At 44.0% G+C, this 16,315-nt stretch overlaps 2 protein-coding genes and 1 pseudogene across 2 annotated transcripts; 1 reads left to right on the forward strand and 2 right to left on the reverse strand.

Moving 5' to 3' along the window:
* The first annotated feature begins 309 nt into the window (after positions 1–309).
* On the forward strand, positions 310–2,252 carry LOC9645902 (26S proteasome non-ATPase regulatory subunit 4 homolog). Its single transcript, XM_024674586.1, has 10 exons — positions 310–404; positions 454–570; positions 638–743; positions 817–931; positions 988–1,197; positions 1,257–1,581; positions 1,635–1,764; positions 1,818–1,909; positions 1,963–2,031; positions 2,080–2,252. The coding sequence occupies exons 1-10, from the start codon at positions 393–395 to the stop codon at positions 2,119–2,121; spliced, it is 1,218 nt and encodes a 405-aa protein (XP_024530354.1). The 5' UTR covers positions 310–392; the 3' UTR covers positions 2,122–2,252.
* A 64-nt stretch (positions 2,253–2,316) lies between these two features.
* LOC9645319 lies at positions 2,317–4,915 on the reverse strand (annotated as a pseudogene).
* A 70-nt stretch (positions 4,916–4,985) lies between these two features.
* Positions 4,986–6,042, reverse strand: LOC112346291 (protein NRT1/ PTR FAMILY 8.4-like). Its single transcript, XM_024674918.1, has 2 exons — positions 5,516–6,042; positions 4,986–5,409 (listed from the first exon to the last, which is right to left on the reverse strand). The coding sequence occupies exons 1-2, from the start codon at positions 6,040–6,042 to the stop codon at positions 4,986–4,988; spliced, it is 951 nt and encodes a 316-aa protein (XP_024530686.1).
* Between the last annotated feature and the right edge of the window lie 10,273 nt (positions 6,043–16,315).

A 16,315-nucleotide genomic window follows, 5' to 3' on the forward strand; every position in this document is an offset into this window, starting at 1 on the left:
CCGCCTCAAATTCACGCAGAGGTACGCCTATCTTCGCGTGGAGCGAGGAATCCTCAATCGCCCCTTGATCTCGATCGATAGCCGCTGCATCAGGGACGAATTTCCAGATGGATTGAGCGTCGAGAGCAGCGAGAAGCTGGCTGGGATCCTTGCTGCCAAGATCAAAGCCTTCCGGCCCAAAATCCCCAAGCTCCACCTGGACGTGCTCTACGAGTTCACCAAGAAGGACGAGCGATTCCACCAGAACATAATCGCTGTGGCGGATGTGCTCCAGAAAAATGGCCTGCGCATTGCCGGCTATGGCTGAAATAAAAGTCGTATAGAACCCTAAAATATGTGTTAGAACCCTAAAATCGGGGAGAGGGGGCGGTGCTTCGGCGATCCTGGGCGCAATGGTTCTCGAGGTAAGCTCCTCGCGATCTTTCACGCCAGGCCTATCTTCTCTTGTGCCAGGCGACGATGATCTGCATAGACAATTCCGAGTGGATGCGAAATGGGGACTACTATCCGACGAGTAGATTCCAGTCCCAAGCCGATGCTGTCAATCTTATCTGTGGCTCCAAAACGCAGGTTTGTGCGCTCTAGTAGCTGAGCTAGATCACTGACGATCAAATTGGAGCTCTTTGGATCTTGACAGTCTCATCCAGAGAATACTGTGGGGATTTTAACGACTGGGGGCAAAGGAGTGCGCGTGCTCGTCACGCCAACGACGGACTTGGGCAAGATCCTTTCGTGTATGCACGGTGAGGAGGAGCTGTTCAAGTAAAGTTTTGCTTTGTCCTTACACTTTTTTCGTTCTCGTTTTTCCTCGTCCAGGTGTTGAGCTTGGGGGCGAGTCGAAAATCACTTCCGCAGTCCAGATCGCACAGCTTGCGCTGAAACACAGGCAGAACAAGAACCAACGTCAAAGAATAGTGCTCTTCGTTGGAAGGTAGCTCACCTATGAACTCATGTTGTGGTAAACCTTCGTCTTTTTGTTTCTTGTAGCCCTGTGGCAGCCGAGAAGAAAATACTCGAGACTATAGGCAAGAAGCTGAAGAAGAACAATGTAGCTTTGGACATCGTCGAGTTTGGCCAGGAGGACGATACCAAGAGCGAGAAGCTAGAAGCACTGCTAACGTCTGTCAACAGCAACGACAACAGCCACATTGTCCATGTCCCGCCATCCTCAGAAGTTCTCACCGATGCGCTTCTCAGGTTTGTTGCTCAGCGTTTCTTTCTTCAGAATCAAAGCACTGATTGATTCATTGGAACAGCTCGCCGATATTTGAGGGCGATGGAGAGGGTGGCAGTGGCTTTGCAGCAGCCGCAGCAGCGGGAGTAGCAGCGGCCGCGGCCGCTGCTGCCGGTGGAGCTGGTGGCTTCGAGTTTGGTGTCGATCCAAACTTGGATCCGGAGCTGGCCTTGGCTCTTCGTGTCTCGATGGAGGAGGAGCGCGCAAGGCAAGAAGCAGCGGCCAAGCGAGCTGCCGACGAGCAAGCTCCTGATGGTGCACCAAAAGGAGAGACCTCTGGCGCTGTTGCTCCTCCGAGTGACGCTCCCGCTGCAGTTTCGACTGAGAAGGGGCCGGACGTTGTGATGGTAAACACTTTTTTGTTCTTCTTACCTTTTTCATGGCTGAATTTGTTTCTTAGGACGATGAGTCTGCTTTACTGGCTCAAGCCTTGGCAATGTCGATGAATGACGCGGTGGGAACTTCTGGTACCAGCGCCGATGACACGAATATGACTGAAGCTGTGGGAGAAGATCAGGACCTCGCATTCGGTACGGTCTTTGTTCTTTCTTCGTTTCTCTTTGACGAACTTCGGCGTGTGCAGCACTCGAGATGTCCATGCAAGGCGAAGGCAGCGAAGGTGACATGAACAAAGTGTTGGGCGATCCGAGCTTCATGAACTCTATTCTGGCCTCGGTAAAGCATATACTTACTGCATGCTCATCTCACAATTTTGGTCTTGATAACAGCTCCCTGGAGTTGATCCGAATGATCCGTCAGTGCGAGACGTTTTAGCTGCACTACAAGCGGAGGAAGAGGTAGAAAAACTCCCTCTTATGCTAGTTCTCATTAGAATCATCTGGCAGGAAGTACGCAAGCAGCAGAACGACTCCTCCGAAAAGCATTGATTAATTGGAAATGGTGATCTCCATTTGTTACTCAAAGCTAGAATCAAGCTAGAACTTTTCTTGTCAAATCCTCGCTTGGATACAAGGATGGGTTTTTCCTCTTAGATGAAGATCATATTAGCTTATGAACACTGGAAATGTCTTCTTAGATCATAGATTAACACTCTTTGTCATGAAGCATCATCTTAGATCATAGCAGCTTAGAACAAAACTAAGTGTCTTCTTAGATCAGAGCAGCTTAGAACAACTCTTTTTCATGAAAGTATCTTCTTAGATCATAGCATCTTAGCACAACACTCTTGAAACTAATCCCAAAATTCGTGAAAAATCGTGTCTAGTCGACCTCCTCCATCTTGCTTCCCTCGGCGTCCGCGCCCTCCTCCAGCGGCGGCATGTCCACATCCGCGTCCGCTCCAGCACCAACATCGTCGTCAATGCTCAGCCCCAGCTTGAGCATCCGGTGGATCCTCGACCCGAAAGTGTTTGGATCGTCCAGGCTGAATCCCGACGTGAGCAGCGCAGTCTCGAACAGCAGCAGCACCAAATCCTTCACCGCCTTGTCGTTCTTGTCCGCGTCCGCCCGCTTCCTCAGCTCCTCCATGATCGAGTTGTCCGGGTTGATCTCCATCGTCTTCTTCGAGCTCATGTAACTCGACATGGAGCTGTCCCGGAGCGCCTGAGCTTTCATGATCCTCTCCATGTTGGCGGTCCATCCATACTCGCCGGTAACCAGGCAGCACGGCGAGTCCACGATCCTGTCCGAGACCACCACCTTCTCGACCTTCTCGCCCAGGATGTCCTTGATCACCTTGCACAGCCCCTCGAACGCCGCCTTCTTCTCCTCGAACTTCTTCTTCTCGTCGTCCGTGTCCTCGAGCTTGAGCCCCTCCTTGGTGGCCGAGACCAGCTTCTTGCCGTCGTACTCCTTGAGCTGCCCGACCGCGTACTCGTCGATCGCGTCCACCATGTAGAGAACCTCGTATCCTTTGCGCTTGAGCCTCTCCAGGAACGGGGAGTTCTCGACCGCCTTCTTGCTCTCGCCCGTGATATAGAAGATGTCCTTCTGGCCCTCCTTCATCCGGGTCACGTAGTCCTTGAGGCTCGTCATCTCGTCGCCGCTCTTGGTCGAGTGGTAGCGGAGCAAGTCGGCCAGCTTCTGCCGGTTCTGGCTGTCCTCGTGGATCCCCAGCTTGATGTTCTTGGAGAAAGACTCGTAGAACTTGTTGTAGTCCTCCTTGTTCTCCGCGATCTCAGCGAACATCTCCAGGCATTTCTTCACCAGGTTCTTCCGGATCACCTTGAGGATCTTGTTCTGCTGGAGCATCTCGCGGGAGATGTTGAGCGGCAGGTCGTTCGAGTCCACCACTCCCTTGACGAAGGCAAGGTACTCGGGGATGATCTCCTCACAGTTGTCCATGATGAACACCCGGCGCACGTAGAGCTTGATGTCGTTAAGCTTCTTCCTCGTGTCGAAGAGGTCAAAGGGAGCCCGCTTGGGAACGAACAGGATAGCCCGGACTCGAGCTGCCCCTCCACTGCAAAATGCTTCACAGCCAGATGGTCTTCCCAGTCGTTTGTCAAGCTCTTGTAGAAGGCACCATACTCCTCCTTGGTGATCTCATCGGGCTTCCTCATCCAGATCGGCTTCTGGGTGTTGACAAGGCTCCACTCGTGAGACACCTCCTTCACGGTCTTCTTCTTCTTCTTCTCCTTCTCCTTGTCTTCGTCAACCTCCTCGATCTTTCCTTCCTCATCGTCCTTCTTCTCTTCCTCCTCCTCGTCATCCGAGATCTCCTTCTCGGTCGTCTTTTCAACCCAGACGGAGATGGGATAGCTGATGAACTCGGAGTGCTTCTTGATCAGATCCTTGAGCCTCCTCTCCTCGAGATATTCAAGCTGGCGCAGTATGAAAAAGTTTAGTCACAGGGATAAAGTCTCAAACAGCAAAAACACAAAAACACACCTGATCCTCCTTGAGATAGAGAACAATCTTCGTTCCACGTCCCAGCCTCTCGCCAGTGGTGTCCCGGGTCACGGTGAACGAACCACCGGCTTCAGACTCCCAGATGTACTGTTCGTCATCGTTGTGCTTGGTCGTCACCACGACCTTCTCGGCCACCAAGTAAGCCGAGTAGAAACCAACACCAAACTGACCGATCATGGACACATCGGCGCCAGCGGCCAAGGCTTCCATGAACTCCTTGGTGCCAGACCTGGCAATTGTGCCGAGGTTGTTCACGAGATCTAGAAAGAATGAGCATACAAGTAAGAACTCCGGCTAGGAAGAACTGGAAGCTAGAAACTTACCGGATTTCGTCATTCCAATACCGCTGTCGATGATGGTCAGGGTCTTGCTGGCCTTGTCGGGGATGATGTGGATGAAGAGCTCCGGCTGGCTCTCAAGCTTACTCTTGTCAGTGAGGCCTTCGAAGCGGATCTTGTCGAGAGCCTGGAGTCACAGCGGCGCAGCATGAGAAGAAGAAAGAGTTTGACAAGAACTGGAAGAACAAGGAGGCGAAATACTCACATCCGAGGCATTGCTGATGAGCTCCCGCAAGAAAATCTCCTTGTTGCTGTAGAAAGTGTTGATGATGAGACTGAGAAGCTGGTTGATCTCAGCCTGGAACGCGAAGCGCTCGACGTCGCCTTCCGCCATAGCTAGCTCTCTCTCTCGCAAAATCTCACAAACGATCAAAGCAACCCTACCAAGAGAAGCCGCTCCTTGAATTTAAGCTGCTTAGGCCAAGGACAGCCGTCCGATCGTCCATCAAACGGCCATTCCAGGTCCTTCTAGAGCCTTCTCTTTGAGAGACCTAAAACGCTGGTGTATATTCTTAGAATCTCCACGCCCTAGAAGTATATACTTACTCTTTAAACTTGTACGAGACCAAGAAGATGACCCAGTTTGCAATGCCCAGCGCGGCGAGCAGCCAAAAGAAGTAATCCAAATGCCCATTGTTGAGATCTCGCGGGATCCATCCTTGCTCTCCAGTGATGCTCGACGTGATGCCCACCAGGAATCCGGAAAGAAAACTCCCCACCGACGATGAGAAGAACGCCATGGCCGCGGCCACAGTTCTCAAGTTCTCGGGAGCTTGATCATAGAGAAACTCGATCAATCCCACGCAGTAGAAAACTTTCGAGCAGCCAACAAGCACGAACTGGGGGATTTGCCACAAAACATTGATCTGAACTCGCTCATTGTGGAAACCCGCGAGACGATTTGCTTCCAGCACCGCCGCACACGCCATAGCCGCGGTCATCATGACAAGCCCGGCTCCCCATCCTCTGGAACAACGTAAAACCTCGCGAGTTCCCCGTCGCTCGACGCATCATCGGGACCAAGACTCGATCGTAGACGACCATCCACACCAAAACGCTGATCGGATCGAACGAGTTGAGCGATGCCGGCGGGACGCGAAAGCCGCCAACTATTGTGTCCATGAGCGCGGCCTGCTCGACAAAGAGCGAGAAAGTTTGCGTTTTCATTGTCTCGTACACCACCGATCCGAGCCACACCACCAAAATCCCCGCCAAGTTGGAATGATCACCCTTGTGAGATCCACGCTGCAGGAGCCTGGCGAATGGGTTTCCTGTCAAGCTGGGAGCATATCGATAGAACTTGGCGCCGCTGGAAAATACCATGATCCCGAAAAGAATCACCCCCGTGCAAACGAAAAGAGCACTGCTAAAACCCAGCCGATCTCCGATATACACCACTCCCACCACTGCCAGGAGAAGACCCAGGGACGTGCTAAAGTTACTCCAATTGAAATTCAAGAACATTGCATAGCAATTCTTTGCAGGAATTTCCAGCAATTGGGAAGGATGCTCATGGAGATTCAAGTGCCTAGTCGCAGAGAAGGAGGAGCCTGGCAGTTTAGGTCCAAGACCACATGCTAGAGGCAAGATTGAAGCCATAGCAAGAAGCAAAGAGTGTGCAAGCAAGTCCAAGACCAAGAACCAAGTTTTGGGTAGTTGATTGATGAGTTTTCATATGCTTTTCTCATCAGCTTTCCATGCTCATCATCTCAGACTAGCTAGGCACGATTCAGGCTTAGATTCAGACTGGAATCAGCCGCCTGATCGTGAGTGGGAGTGTTAGAGGTAGAGATGATGTGGCAGTAGTTATGCCCACGTGGCAGTAGCTTTATGTATATGTACACAATCATATACAGTTATATATATACAGTTCTTCCTCCTCGTGTGCGCATCTCTCCGCTGCTAACAAGTAATCCAAGCTCCCGTCCTCGACGAATTTCTCCCCCTGAGCATGCAAGATTAAAGGATCTCTGCGAGATCTTTCTTCATCTTCGTCTCCATGGCAAGCCATGAGACTTGGAAGATCTGGGCTATATTCTAATAGTATTCCAGTTCTTTTAGTGGTAGTTAAAAGGCTTTTGTCATGTGCATTGACTTCTTTAAAGTATTTTCTACTTTACCCTTAAAATACACTTGTTTTTTGAAAAATTTATATCTTTGATATAATCCTCTAAAAGAATGCTTATACTTGTGATTTAATTTACCTCACTTTCGAGCAAGTGGCTCTTTTCTTTCAATCATTTGTTCATGACATGTGTTATTACATGATGATAGTATGATTTTAAATTACACTTCGCTAGCTATTGAATTTGACCTAACAATGCACTTAAATCACGCTTTTGTGATCTGTTAGTGAAGGCTTAGTTGCAAAGCTTGAGAGGTGGTGAACTTACAAACTTAGGAAATCTCTTTGAGGTGGATGATTAGCAATGGAACTCAACATTATCATGTTAGAGTAAATCACCTAAAACCACAGATAGAATTAATTTGTTGTATAAATTTATGCCATTTTTAAGATCGATATCTCATTTCCATTCTCTCTTTTCACATAGTTATAAAGCATTAATGTCTTATCTACTTCATCATTTGTATGATTTATAGTCAAATTTTTGTTTTCCATTTCTTTGTCAAAAATTCTCCCTGTGATCAGGAATCCATTCATAAAGTTTAAAGCAACAGATCACATTGATGGTATTGCCAACATTTTAAATTGGAAAATGAAAGTTCTCACATAACTTATGAAAAAATGGATTTATGGATTACATTGGTTTTCATAATACTCATATTATAAAGGGAGAAAAGGCAAAAGCTAAAACATAAGATTTTGATAGTAAGGGTGAGATGGATATTGTAAATTTTGATATTAGGAATATAAAGTTCAAGGCATTATGGAATCTATGTTTCTGATTCTATTATTGCAAAGCTAGAATATAGATTTATAAAAGACCTATGGGAGTTATTTGAGAAAAAATACCAATAACTTACCACAACTTGGGTATCAGTATACTAAATTAAAGTTCTTTATCTAAAGCTCAAAGATAGAGAAATATTTTGTTTACTTCATATATATTTGGCCAATTTTTTAAAATCTGATCAAGATGTTTGTGAGGAGCAGAAGATCCTATACTTTAACCATTTTTTTCTAGAGAAGTATGACTATCTAATAGTCATAGTTGAGATTGTGCAACACTGAGAGTTATAGAAGAAAAGATTAAGTTGCATTTGTAATCATAATCAATCAAAACACCTACTTGCCAAAGCATTTCAAGTATTCTTAGAAGTGTTAGTGTGGTTGCCATAACTGCATACAAAACTAAAGCTTGAGGGAAGTACTCAATTTCCTTGTGATGCTAATAATTCTTCGAGTGATTTTAAAAAGGAGGTATCATGTATGATCACTGCAAAAAATGAGGCCATTAAAGCAAAACTCTCAAAAAGGACAACAGAATGCCTTGCGTTGATTAGTGATTATAAAATGATATTTACTTTATCTATTTCATAATTTTTTTTAATTCTTTGAGTGTCAATTCATGAGTAAATTGATCAATAAGGAGTGGTTTCAAAAAATAAGGGTAACTGATTGAATTTTTGTGGTTTTCAATAGTTAAAAGATAAAGGCATATAGTTATTTCTTTTAGAAATAATTTTATATTAATTATAAAAAATTATACCTCTGATATGATTAATAATTTATTATCTATTCTTTCATTGACAGACTTTCAACAAAACTTGCTGCTATATACTCCACGATTTTACTAGTGAGGTGATACTTATTAGATATAGAAAATATAATCTTTATAAAATATAACTTTCTATTGTATAATAAGATTTTAAAGTTTACTTCTAAGGATTTAAGAATCAATAATCTTCGAATTTTTTTTGTCAAAATACTTTTGGAGTTGGCACAATCAAATATAGATGGACTTTTGCAATCTAAACATTAAGTGGTAAACTTTATATGTTTAATTCATTAATGATTTTATTTATTATACTTCAATATTGTTTTGGAGAGTTAAACAATTTAGAGATGGAGAGCTATGACTGAAGTATCACCAAGGAAAAGCTACTCATTCTTAAGACTAATTTTGTGATGAATATTTATTACATGAATTTTTTGAATAATATGCTAACACATGGATAAAGTATAACTTATTATACACAAGAATAAAATGCTTTACTTGGGTAGTGAAATAATACAATAGTGGAAGAAACAAAAATCATATTAATAACAACAATATCATTAAATTCCCATTTAATAACATTTAAAAATTTTAAAAAAAATATTTAATCAAATATTCCTTTAGTTGCAATACTTAAATATATGAGTGCTTGGGATATAAGAATAGATATATTAATTAAGGTTTAATATATATAAGAATGGATGGACTAGATTCAATCCTAAATTGGCGATCCATATACTATATTACTATCGTTAGTGTATTATCTAGGTAGGGTAATACATGTATATATATATATTTATAAACCTTACACTATAATTCCTTCCAAAAGATGAAAAGGTGATGATAATAAATCAAATGGAACATCTAAAGCTTTTGCTAAGTGATTATAAATTATTATAAGAATCTAAAGTTCATATAAAACCATCAACAATATTGCTGACAACCATAATTAAAACAAAATCCAAAGCCATAGCACAAACATCAATCATTCACAGAATCTCAATGAATTAATTGCAACTTCATATATAATTGCCAAATGCTAAAACTAACTATGAAGCCATAATTTTGAACTAAAGCAAGGGACTTTGAGAACCATAATAGTCCATAAAGCACATTGCAATAAACATAACATCCCATCTTTAAATTTACTTGTTGATAATCCTTTAAGACCATCATTAACTCAGACTTACAACTATAAACAAAACTTATATTTGCATCTTCCCTTCGATTAACATTTGAGATCTGTATTAATTTAAACTCACAATTGTTGTCTTTGTTTAGCACCACACATGAGAAGTTAGACTCACTCCATTTGTCTTTCACATCCTCTTTAACCTCTTCTTGAAGGAAAAAAAACCTTTAAACCACTAACTCCATTCAAAATTTATTGTATTTATCCTCTCTATATTTGGCCTCACTCCATTATTACATCCATTTAATCTCACTATATTGGGGTTAAATGTTTCATTTAGACTTGCTATATTCATCCTCACTCCATAATTTATGTCATTTGTCCTTGCTCCACTATCGTATTTGCTTGTCCTTATTCCATTGTCAAAACTAGACTCCATCCATCCCTTTTACCCCCTCCTCCAAAGAAAAAAAAGTTTAAAGTGTCAGGGCAAAAATAAAGAAGTGAGAAAAAAGGAGGAAAATATATTGTGGAAGAAAAAAAGTGGATAAAGAAGCATTAAAAAAGAAAATTTCAGGGGAGAAAAAAAGAAAATATATTTAAAGCCTAGAGAATAAAAAATCTGCTATGATAAAATACTTTAGTTAGCATGAGATAAGGAAAAAATTCACACCACTTAACTTCCTCAACACACAATTCAACACTTGAGATAGAAAAATCAATAAATAATTTCACACTCTCAAAGGAACTTATAAACTGTCAGGAATCCCCCAATTCATACCACATTCCTGAATCTCGCTGGATTCCTGACTTACAGACCACATTCCTGATTCTCGAGACACTTCCCTATTCCTGACTCTCAAGACTTTTTCCCATTCCTAACTCTCTGATTTCCTGTACGATTCCTGAGTCTTGAGCCACATTCCTGATGATGATGTAGTGCTTCCTCGACCTCAACTATATTTAGGCTATCCTCGATCCAAGAGTGGTGGAGCTTCATCAACCTATAGTATATATGGGTTAGCCTTGTTCCATTTCTCCACAATTTAAATCAACACCAGTCTAGGCCTCTTCTTTGTTTCCATTAGTTTTTCTCTTTGTCTTTTGCATTTTCTAGTCTTGATCTTGTTGGGGGTCTTGACAGTAGCTTTTCTCTTTGTCTTTTGCATTTTCCAGTTTTGATCTTGTTAGGGGTCTTGACAGTTTGATTCAAATTGTTTTTCCTTTAGCTCGTTTTGATTGTTTGACTGCCTTTGCCTTTTTTCCCCCCTTTTTTCTTTCTTTCTGCCGATGGAGTCTCCAAGCCATCCTGATTTCTTTGCCGAAGTCCTTGCAAAAATCCAGTCTAAGAATACTGAGTTGAGGGCGACCCTTCTTCGCATGCAGCAGGAGCTTGCTTCACTTTCGGCTCAAGGATCCAGCAAAGTTCCTGAACCGAAGGTGAGTTTCCCGGTGAAATTTTCAGGCAAGTGTTCGGAGCTTCGCAGATTCCTGAACCAGATGGAGTTGATCTTCGCACTTCAACATCGGTGGTACCCCACTCCCGAGTCTCAAATCGGCGCGATTGGGACGTTGCTCGAAGGTGTAGCTTTGTCATGGTTTTCTCCTCTTCTGGAGAAGAGCATGAAACGGGTCGTGGTTCCAGAGCTGATGGATCTTCAATTGTTCAAAGAGAAGCTCGAAGCATATTTTGGCAAGACGGATCAGGTTCGGGCTGCTACCACAAAGATGAGACGTCTCTCTCAGGGGTCTTGTCCTGCCTCGATCTACGCTGCAGAGTTTCAACTCCTTGCCTTGGACACTCAGTGGGATGAGCGGGCCCTGATTGACCAATTTCGTTTCGGCCTCAACAACGGTGTCAAGGATTTGTTGCTCACCATGGAGGATCCCAAGGACCTGTCGGATGCCATCAACAAAGCTGTTCGATGTGACAATCGTTTCTTTGAGCGTCGTCAGGAAAGTCACCACGCCGCTGTTTTTCCGTCCCAGACTCAAGAATCCTAGCTTGAGTCTTCAGGGCATACTCCTGAACCTACTGCTCCGGTCCCGATGGATATTTCTGGTACTCCCCGACTCATCAAAGGGAAGTTGAGTCCTGCTGAGAAGCAACGTCGAATATCTCATAATCTTTGCCTCTACTGTGCTGATCCTAATCACAAAGTAGCTATGTGTCCCAAGAAGCCTCCCCAACTGCTCGAGTTCACTCTACCTCAAAATCCACCTTTGTTGAAATCAGGAAACGACCCTGTTCAAATAGAGTAGGAGCTGTTTGTTTGGACTCCCCGAATAAAAATCACTTTTCTTCTTTATCAAGCTCCTCATCACCTTTCATCAAAGCCACCACCAATTCCTGCAACTTCTGCGTCCCACGTCTCCTTTCTTTCACCAGATAATCAGGACTCAAGGCTCTGGCGCTACTGGACTCGGGTGCAACTTCCTGTTTCATGGACACGGACTTTGCTGCCCGACATCATGTTCCTCTTTCTTCTACCATATGGGATCTGAGGGTTGAAGGCATCGACGGGCATTTTGTGTCTCCATCTTCTGGACTTAGGGAAACGTTGCCCGTTCGAGTACACATCGGGTCCACCGTCACCGATATTGCCTTCAACATCATCAACAGCAAGTCCTCCTCTGTGGTGTTCAGTCTTCCTTGGTTCCAACTACATTAGCCTCAAATCTGTTGGAAGGAATTACAACTCATCTCTCCCACATCACCATCTCCCATGGCTTCCCCTGTTGTTCATCGAGTCCGAATCAGGAAAAGTTCCCTAAACTCAAATTGGGGTTCTGTTCTTGACTCTATGAAGTTTTCACCCTCTTTTTTTTCCTCTCCTCCATCTTACATTGGACAGTATCCTCGTCTCATCATTCCATTTAGTCGTACGCCTCCTCCTATCTCCACAATCACTATGAAAGAACTCCTTTATGAAGAATTTATTTTCCTTTTTGCTTTGCATGTTTCTCCTGTCAGTCTTCCTAAGAAGTATCATGATTTTGGGGATGTGTTTGACAAGAAAAAAGCTAGTGTACTGCCTATTCATTGACCTTATGACTGTCCCATTGATTTACAGGAAGGAGCGTCACCTCCGTGGGGGCCTATCTACGGGTTATCCCCGTCCGAGCTTAAGGCCCTCAAAGAGTACGTGGATGAGAACCTTGCCTCCGGGTACATTTAGCATTCGCAGTCCCCGGCTGAAGCGCCTGTCTTCTTTGTCAAGAAGAAGGATGGGAGTTTGCGGCTAGTCATCGACTACCGAGGTTTGAACAAGGTGACAGTTCGGAACCGTTATCCGCTGCCCCTGATCTTGGACCTATTGGAACGCCTCAGCGGTGCCCGCTTCTTCACCAAGATTGACCTCCGTGGAGTATACAACCTGATCTGGATCCGGCTTGGTGATGAATGGAAGACTGCGTTCTGAACCCACTATGGCCACTTCGAATACACTATCATGCTATTTGGCTTGACAAATGCTCCAACAGTTTTCCAACACATGGCGAATGACGTCTTTCGGGAGTTTCTTGATCAGATGGTGATTGTCTACCTTGATGACATCCTCATCTACTCAAAAACTCAAGAGGAGCACGATGAACATGTATACAAGGTGCTAGCGAAGCTGCGGGAACATGGCCTATACGCGAAGCTTGAGAAATGTTCCTTCGATCAGCAGTCTATGGAGTTCCTTGGGTACATTGTCACTCCTGAGGGTATCACGATGGATCCTGCCAAAGTCAAGACTATTCTCGAATGGGAGCCTCCACAATCAATGTCAGATGTTTAGGTTTTCCTTGGCTTCGCCAACTTCTACCGCAAATTCATTATTCACTACTCTGATATTGTCCTTCCTCTCACGCATCTCACTGGCAAGGATGTTCCCTTCTCTTGGTCTGCTGCTGCCCAGCAAGCCTTCGACACACTCAAGGCGGCCTTCAGTTCTGCTCCCATCTTGATCCACGTTGATCCCTCACAACCTTTCTTCATCGAGGCTGACGCCTCCGACTTCACCATTGGTGCTATGCTGTCTCAACTCGGAGCGGATCACGAACTTCATCTGATCGCTTTCCATTCTCGGAAATTCCGGTCTACAGAGATCATTTACGAAATCCACGACAAGGAGCTCCTTGCCATCATGGATTCCTTTGGAGAGTGGCGCCGTTTCTTGGAGGGAGTGAGCCATCAAACAACAGTCTAGACAGATCACAAAAATCTCGAGTACTTTGCCACTTCCAGAGTTTTGAGCCGTCGTCAAGCAAGGTGGGCACAATTCCTGAGTCAGTTTGACTTTGTTATCAAGTACAGACCTAGAAAGCTTCAAGGCCTTCCTAATGCTCTTTCAAGGCGCTCCTATCTTAGTCTCAGGCCTGATAATCCTACCTTCGATCAATAGGATCAAGTTATCCTTGGTCCTAACCGGCTTCAAGTTATGGCAATTTCCCTGGCCCCTCAGGACTCCTCCTTGATGGATGCAATCAGAAACAATCTTCAATCCGATGACCTCGCCAGTGACATTTTCCCCCATCTTCAAGTTGGACACCCAGTGACTCCCGACTGCTGGCAATTTGACGAGTTCGAGTTCTTAGATGGCTTGTTGTACCGTGGGGAGCAGCTTTACATTCCTGAAGGTGATGCTCAAAGGTTGGTCCTGATGGCGTACCACGATAGCCCGACTACTGGTCACTTCAGCATCGCAAAAACCTTTGAGCTGGTTGCACGGGACTTTTGGTGGCCTCACATGGACGACTACATAAAAAATTTTGGCTATTTTTATCCCCATTTATCCCCTAAGGTTTTAAAGATCCATGTTACCTCCTGTGACACTTGCACCCGAAATAAAGTACCTCGCCACCTTCCTTCAGGATTGCTTCGTTCCCTCCCGGTCCCTTCAGGTCCTTGGAAATCCATCTCCATGGATTTCTTGAGTGATCTTCTGAGTTCTGGAAGCTTCAACAGCATTTTAGTCGTGGTGGATCACTTCACAAAGATGGCACACTTCCTGCCGTGTACCAAGGAGTTTTCGAGCGAGGACATACATTAGAACAATTCCTAAGGTGCTTCATCAACTATCATCAGGATGACTGGTTCAATATCCTTCCCCTTGTTGAGTTCTCCTATAACAACTCTGTTCACTCCTCTCTTTGAGTTTCCCCCTTCTTTGCGAACTCTGGCCAAAATCCCCAATTCAATCTCTCACTTCCTTCTCCATCTGAATCCTCTTATTCAAATCCCCGCTCTGAGACATTTGTCTCCAACCTCCAGGAAATCCACAACTCCATCTCCTTCCACCTCCATCGTGCTCAGGAATCTCACAAAACATTTGCCAATGTCCATCGTCAGGATTGTCCCCCTTACAATATTGGGGATAAAGTCTGGCTCCTCAGGCAAAATATCTCCACCACCAGGCCATGTCCCAAATTCGATTTCAAACTCCTCGGTCCTTTCCCTATCACTGCTATCATTAATCCTGTTACTTATCACCTTGCACTTCCCTCCTATCAAATTCACCGCGTTTTCCACTCCTCTCTCCTTGAGCCTTATATTCCCAGTCCTATTCCAAATCGGGTCATTCCTCCGCCTCCACCAGTGCAGTTCGAGGATGGGTCTGAGTACAAGGTTCAGGACATCCTTGATTCCAAGATCTCACGGTCTAAACTCTACTATCTGGTCGACTGGAAGGGTTATGGACCTGAAGAATGCACTTGGGAACCTGCGGACAACCTGATTCATTCTCCTGACCTTGTTCAGGACTTCCACCGTTGCTATCCTTCTCATCCCAGTCCTCATTCTTTTTCTCCATCTCCCGTCCCTCGCCGTCCATCTTATCCTCCTCTTCGTTCTCATTCACGTCCTTGTTCCACTCATTCTTGAGGAGGGGGTACTGTCAAGAATCCCTCAATTCATACCACATTCCTGAATCTTGCTGGATTCCTAACCTGCAGACCACATTCTTGATTCTTGAGACACTTCCCTATTCCTGACTCTCTGATTTCCTGTATGATTCCTGAGTCTTGAGCCACATTCCTTATGATAATGTGGCGCTTCCTCGACCTCAGCTATATTTATGCCGTTCTCAATCCAAGAGTGGTGGAGCTTCATCAACTTATAGTATATATAGGTTAGCCTTGTTCCATTTCTTCACAATTTAAATCAACACTAGTCTAGGCCTCTTCTTTGTTTCCATTAGCTTTTCTCTTTGTCTTTTGCATTTTCCAGTCTTGATCTTGTTGGGGGTCTTGACATAAACTCCTTAGTAGCAAATAATAAAATAAAGGCTCTCATTAACACTCATAACTGGGGATATACACTCAACTCGAAATTGTAACTAAAGTGACTTAACTTTTGGAACAAGGGAATACTCAACACTATAATTGATCAAAGACTCCACAATAAATTAAAAGTAAGATTCTGAGCTTCACATATATGCTCAATATTCAAATTAGTATAAGAAGGATAGAAAACACTCAACTTAATACCAGATTGAAAATGAACATTATAAGAGTTAGAAATGATTAATGTGCCAGGAGAAGGAAATATTCTAGATGAGAAAGGAACACTAGGAACATGAGAAGATAGCTTAAGTTGAGAAATAATTAAAGGCTAAGAAAAAGTAAAATGTAAAGAGAAAGGATAAGATGGCAAATTAAAAGATTGATGTAAAATCTCCAATTCATCTCTAAAATAATTTCCATAATAATCAAATTCTTCATCACAATCTAGAATTTATTCAAACTTGTAAACATTATTGTGAGATATAAATATCTAAGCCCCAAAGTGGAGCCATAAAAGTGCCCCATAATAGTAGTTGAAGTGGAAGTCCAACAAACATAAAACTCTTGTGACAGTGAGAAGAATGACTCCTCCCTAGAGCTTGTAGGGAGGCAGCCATGGCCACATGTTTGGACCAAACACTCTAACTTGGAAAGTTGAGCGCGAGAATGGATCTTCAAACGAAGTGCTCAAGGAATAATCATGAAGCAATCAGTGAATGAGTTTTTAAAGAGGAACATAAGAAAGACTAATACATGGCAAGTGTTGTGACACATGGAAGTGTCAAGAATGACT

This window comes from Selaginella moellendorffii, unplaced genomic scaffold (assembly GCF_000143415.4).
Source record: "Selaginella moellendorffii unplaced genomic scaffold, v1.0 SELMOscaffold_13, whole genome shotgun sequence".
NCBI lineage: Eukaryota > Viridiplantae > Streptophyta > Lycopodiopsida > Selaginellales > Selaginellaceae > Selaginella > Selaginella moellendorffii.

What these genes read in the sequence shown, in the direction of transcription:
- LOC9645902 (XM_024674586.1), top strand. An exon ending in TCTGTGGCTCCAAAACGCAG is followed by an intron (nt 571 to 637) that starts GTTTGTGCGCTC and finishes GGATCTTGACAG; the next exon opens with TCTCATCCAGAGAATACTGT. An exon ending in ATAGTGCTCTTCGTTGGAAG is followed by an intron (nt 932 to 987) that starts GTAGCTCACCTA and finishes TGTTTCTTGTAG; the next exon opens with CCCTGTGGCAGCCGAGAAGA.
- LOC112346291 (XM_024674918.1), bottom strand. Translation starts at nt 6,042, where the DNA reads ATGGCTTCAATCTTGCCTCTAGCATGTGGTCTTGGACCTAAACTGCCA. An exon ending in CCGCCGGCATCGCTCAACTC is followed by an intron (nt 5,410 to 5,515) that starts GTTCGATCCGAT and finishes ACGTTGTTCCAG; the next exon opens with AGGATGGGGAGCCGGGCTTG.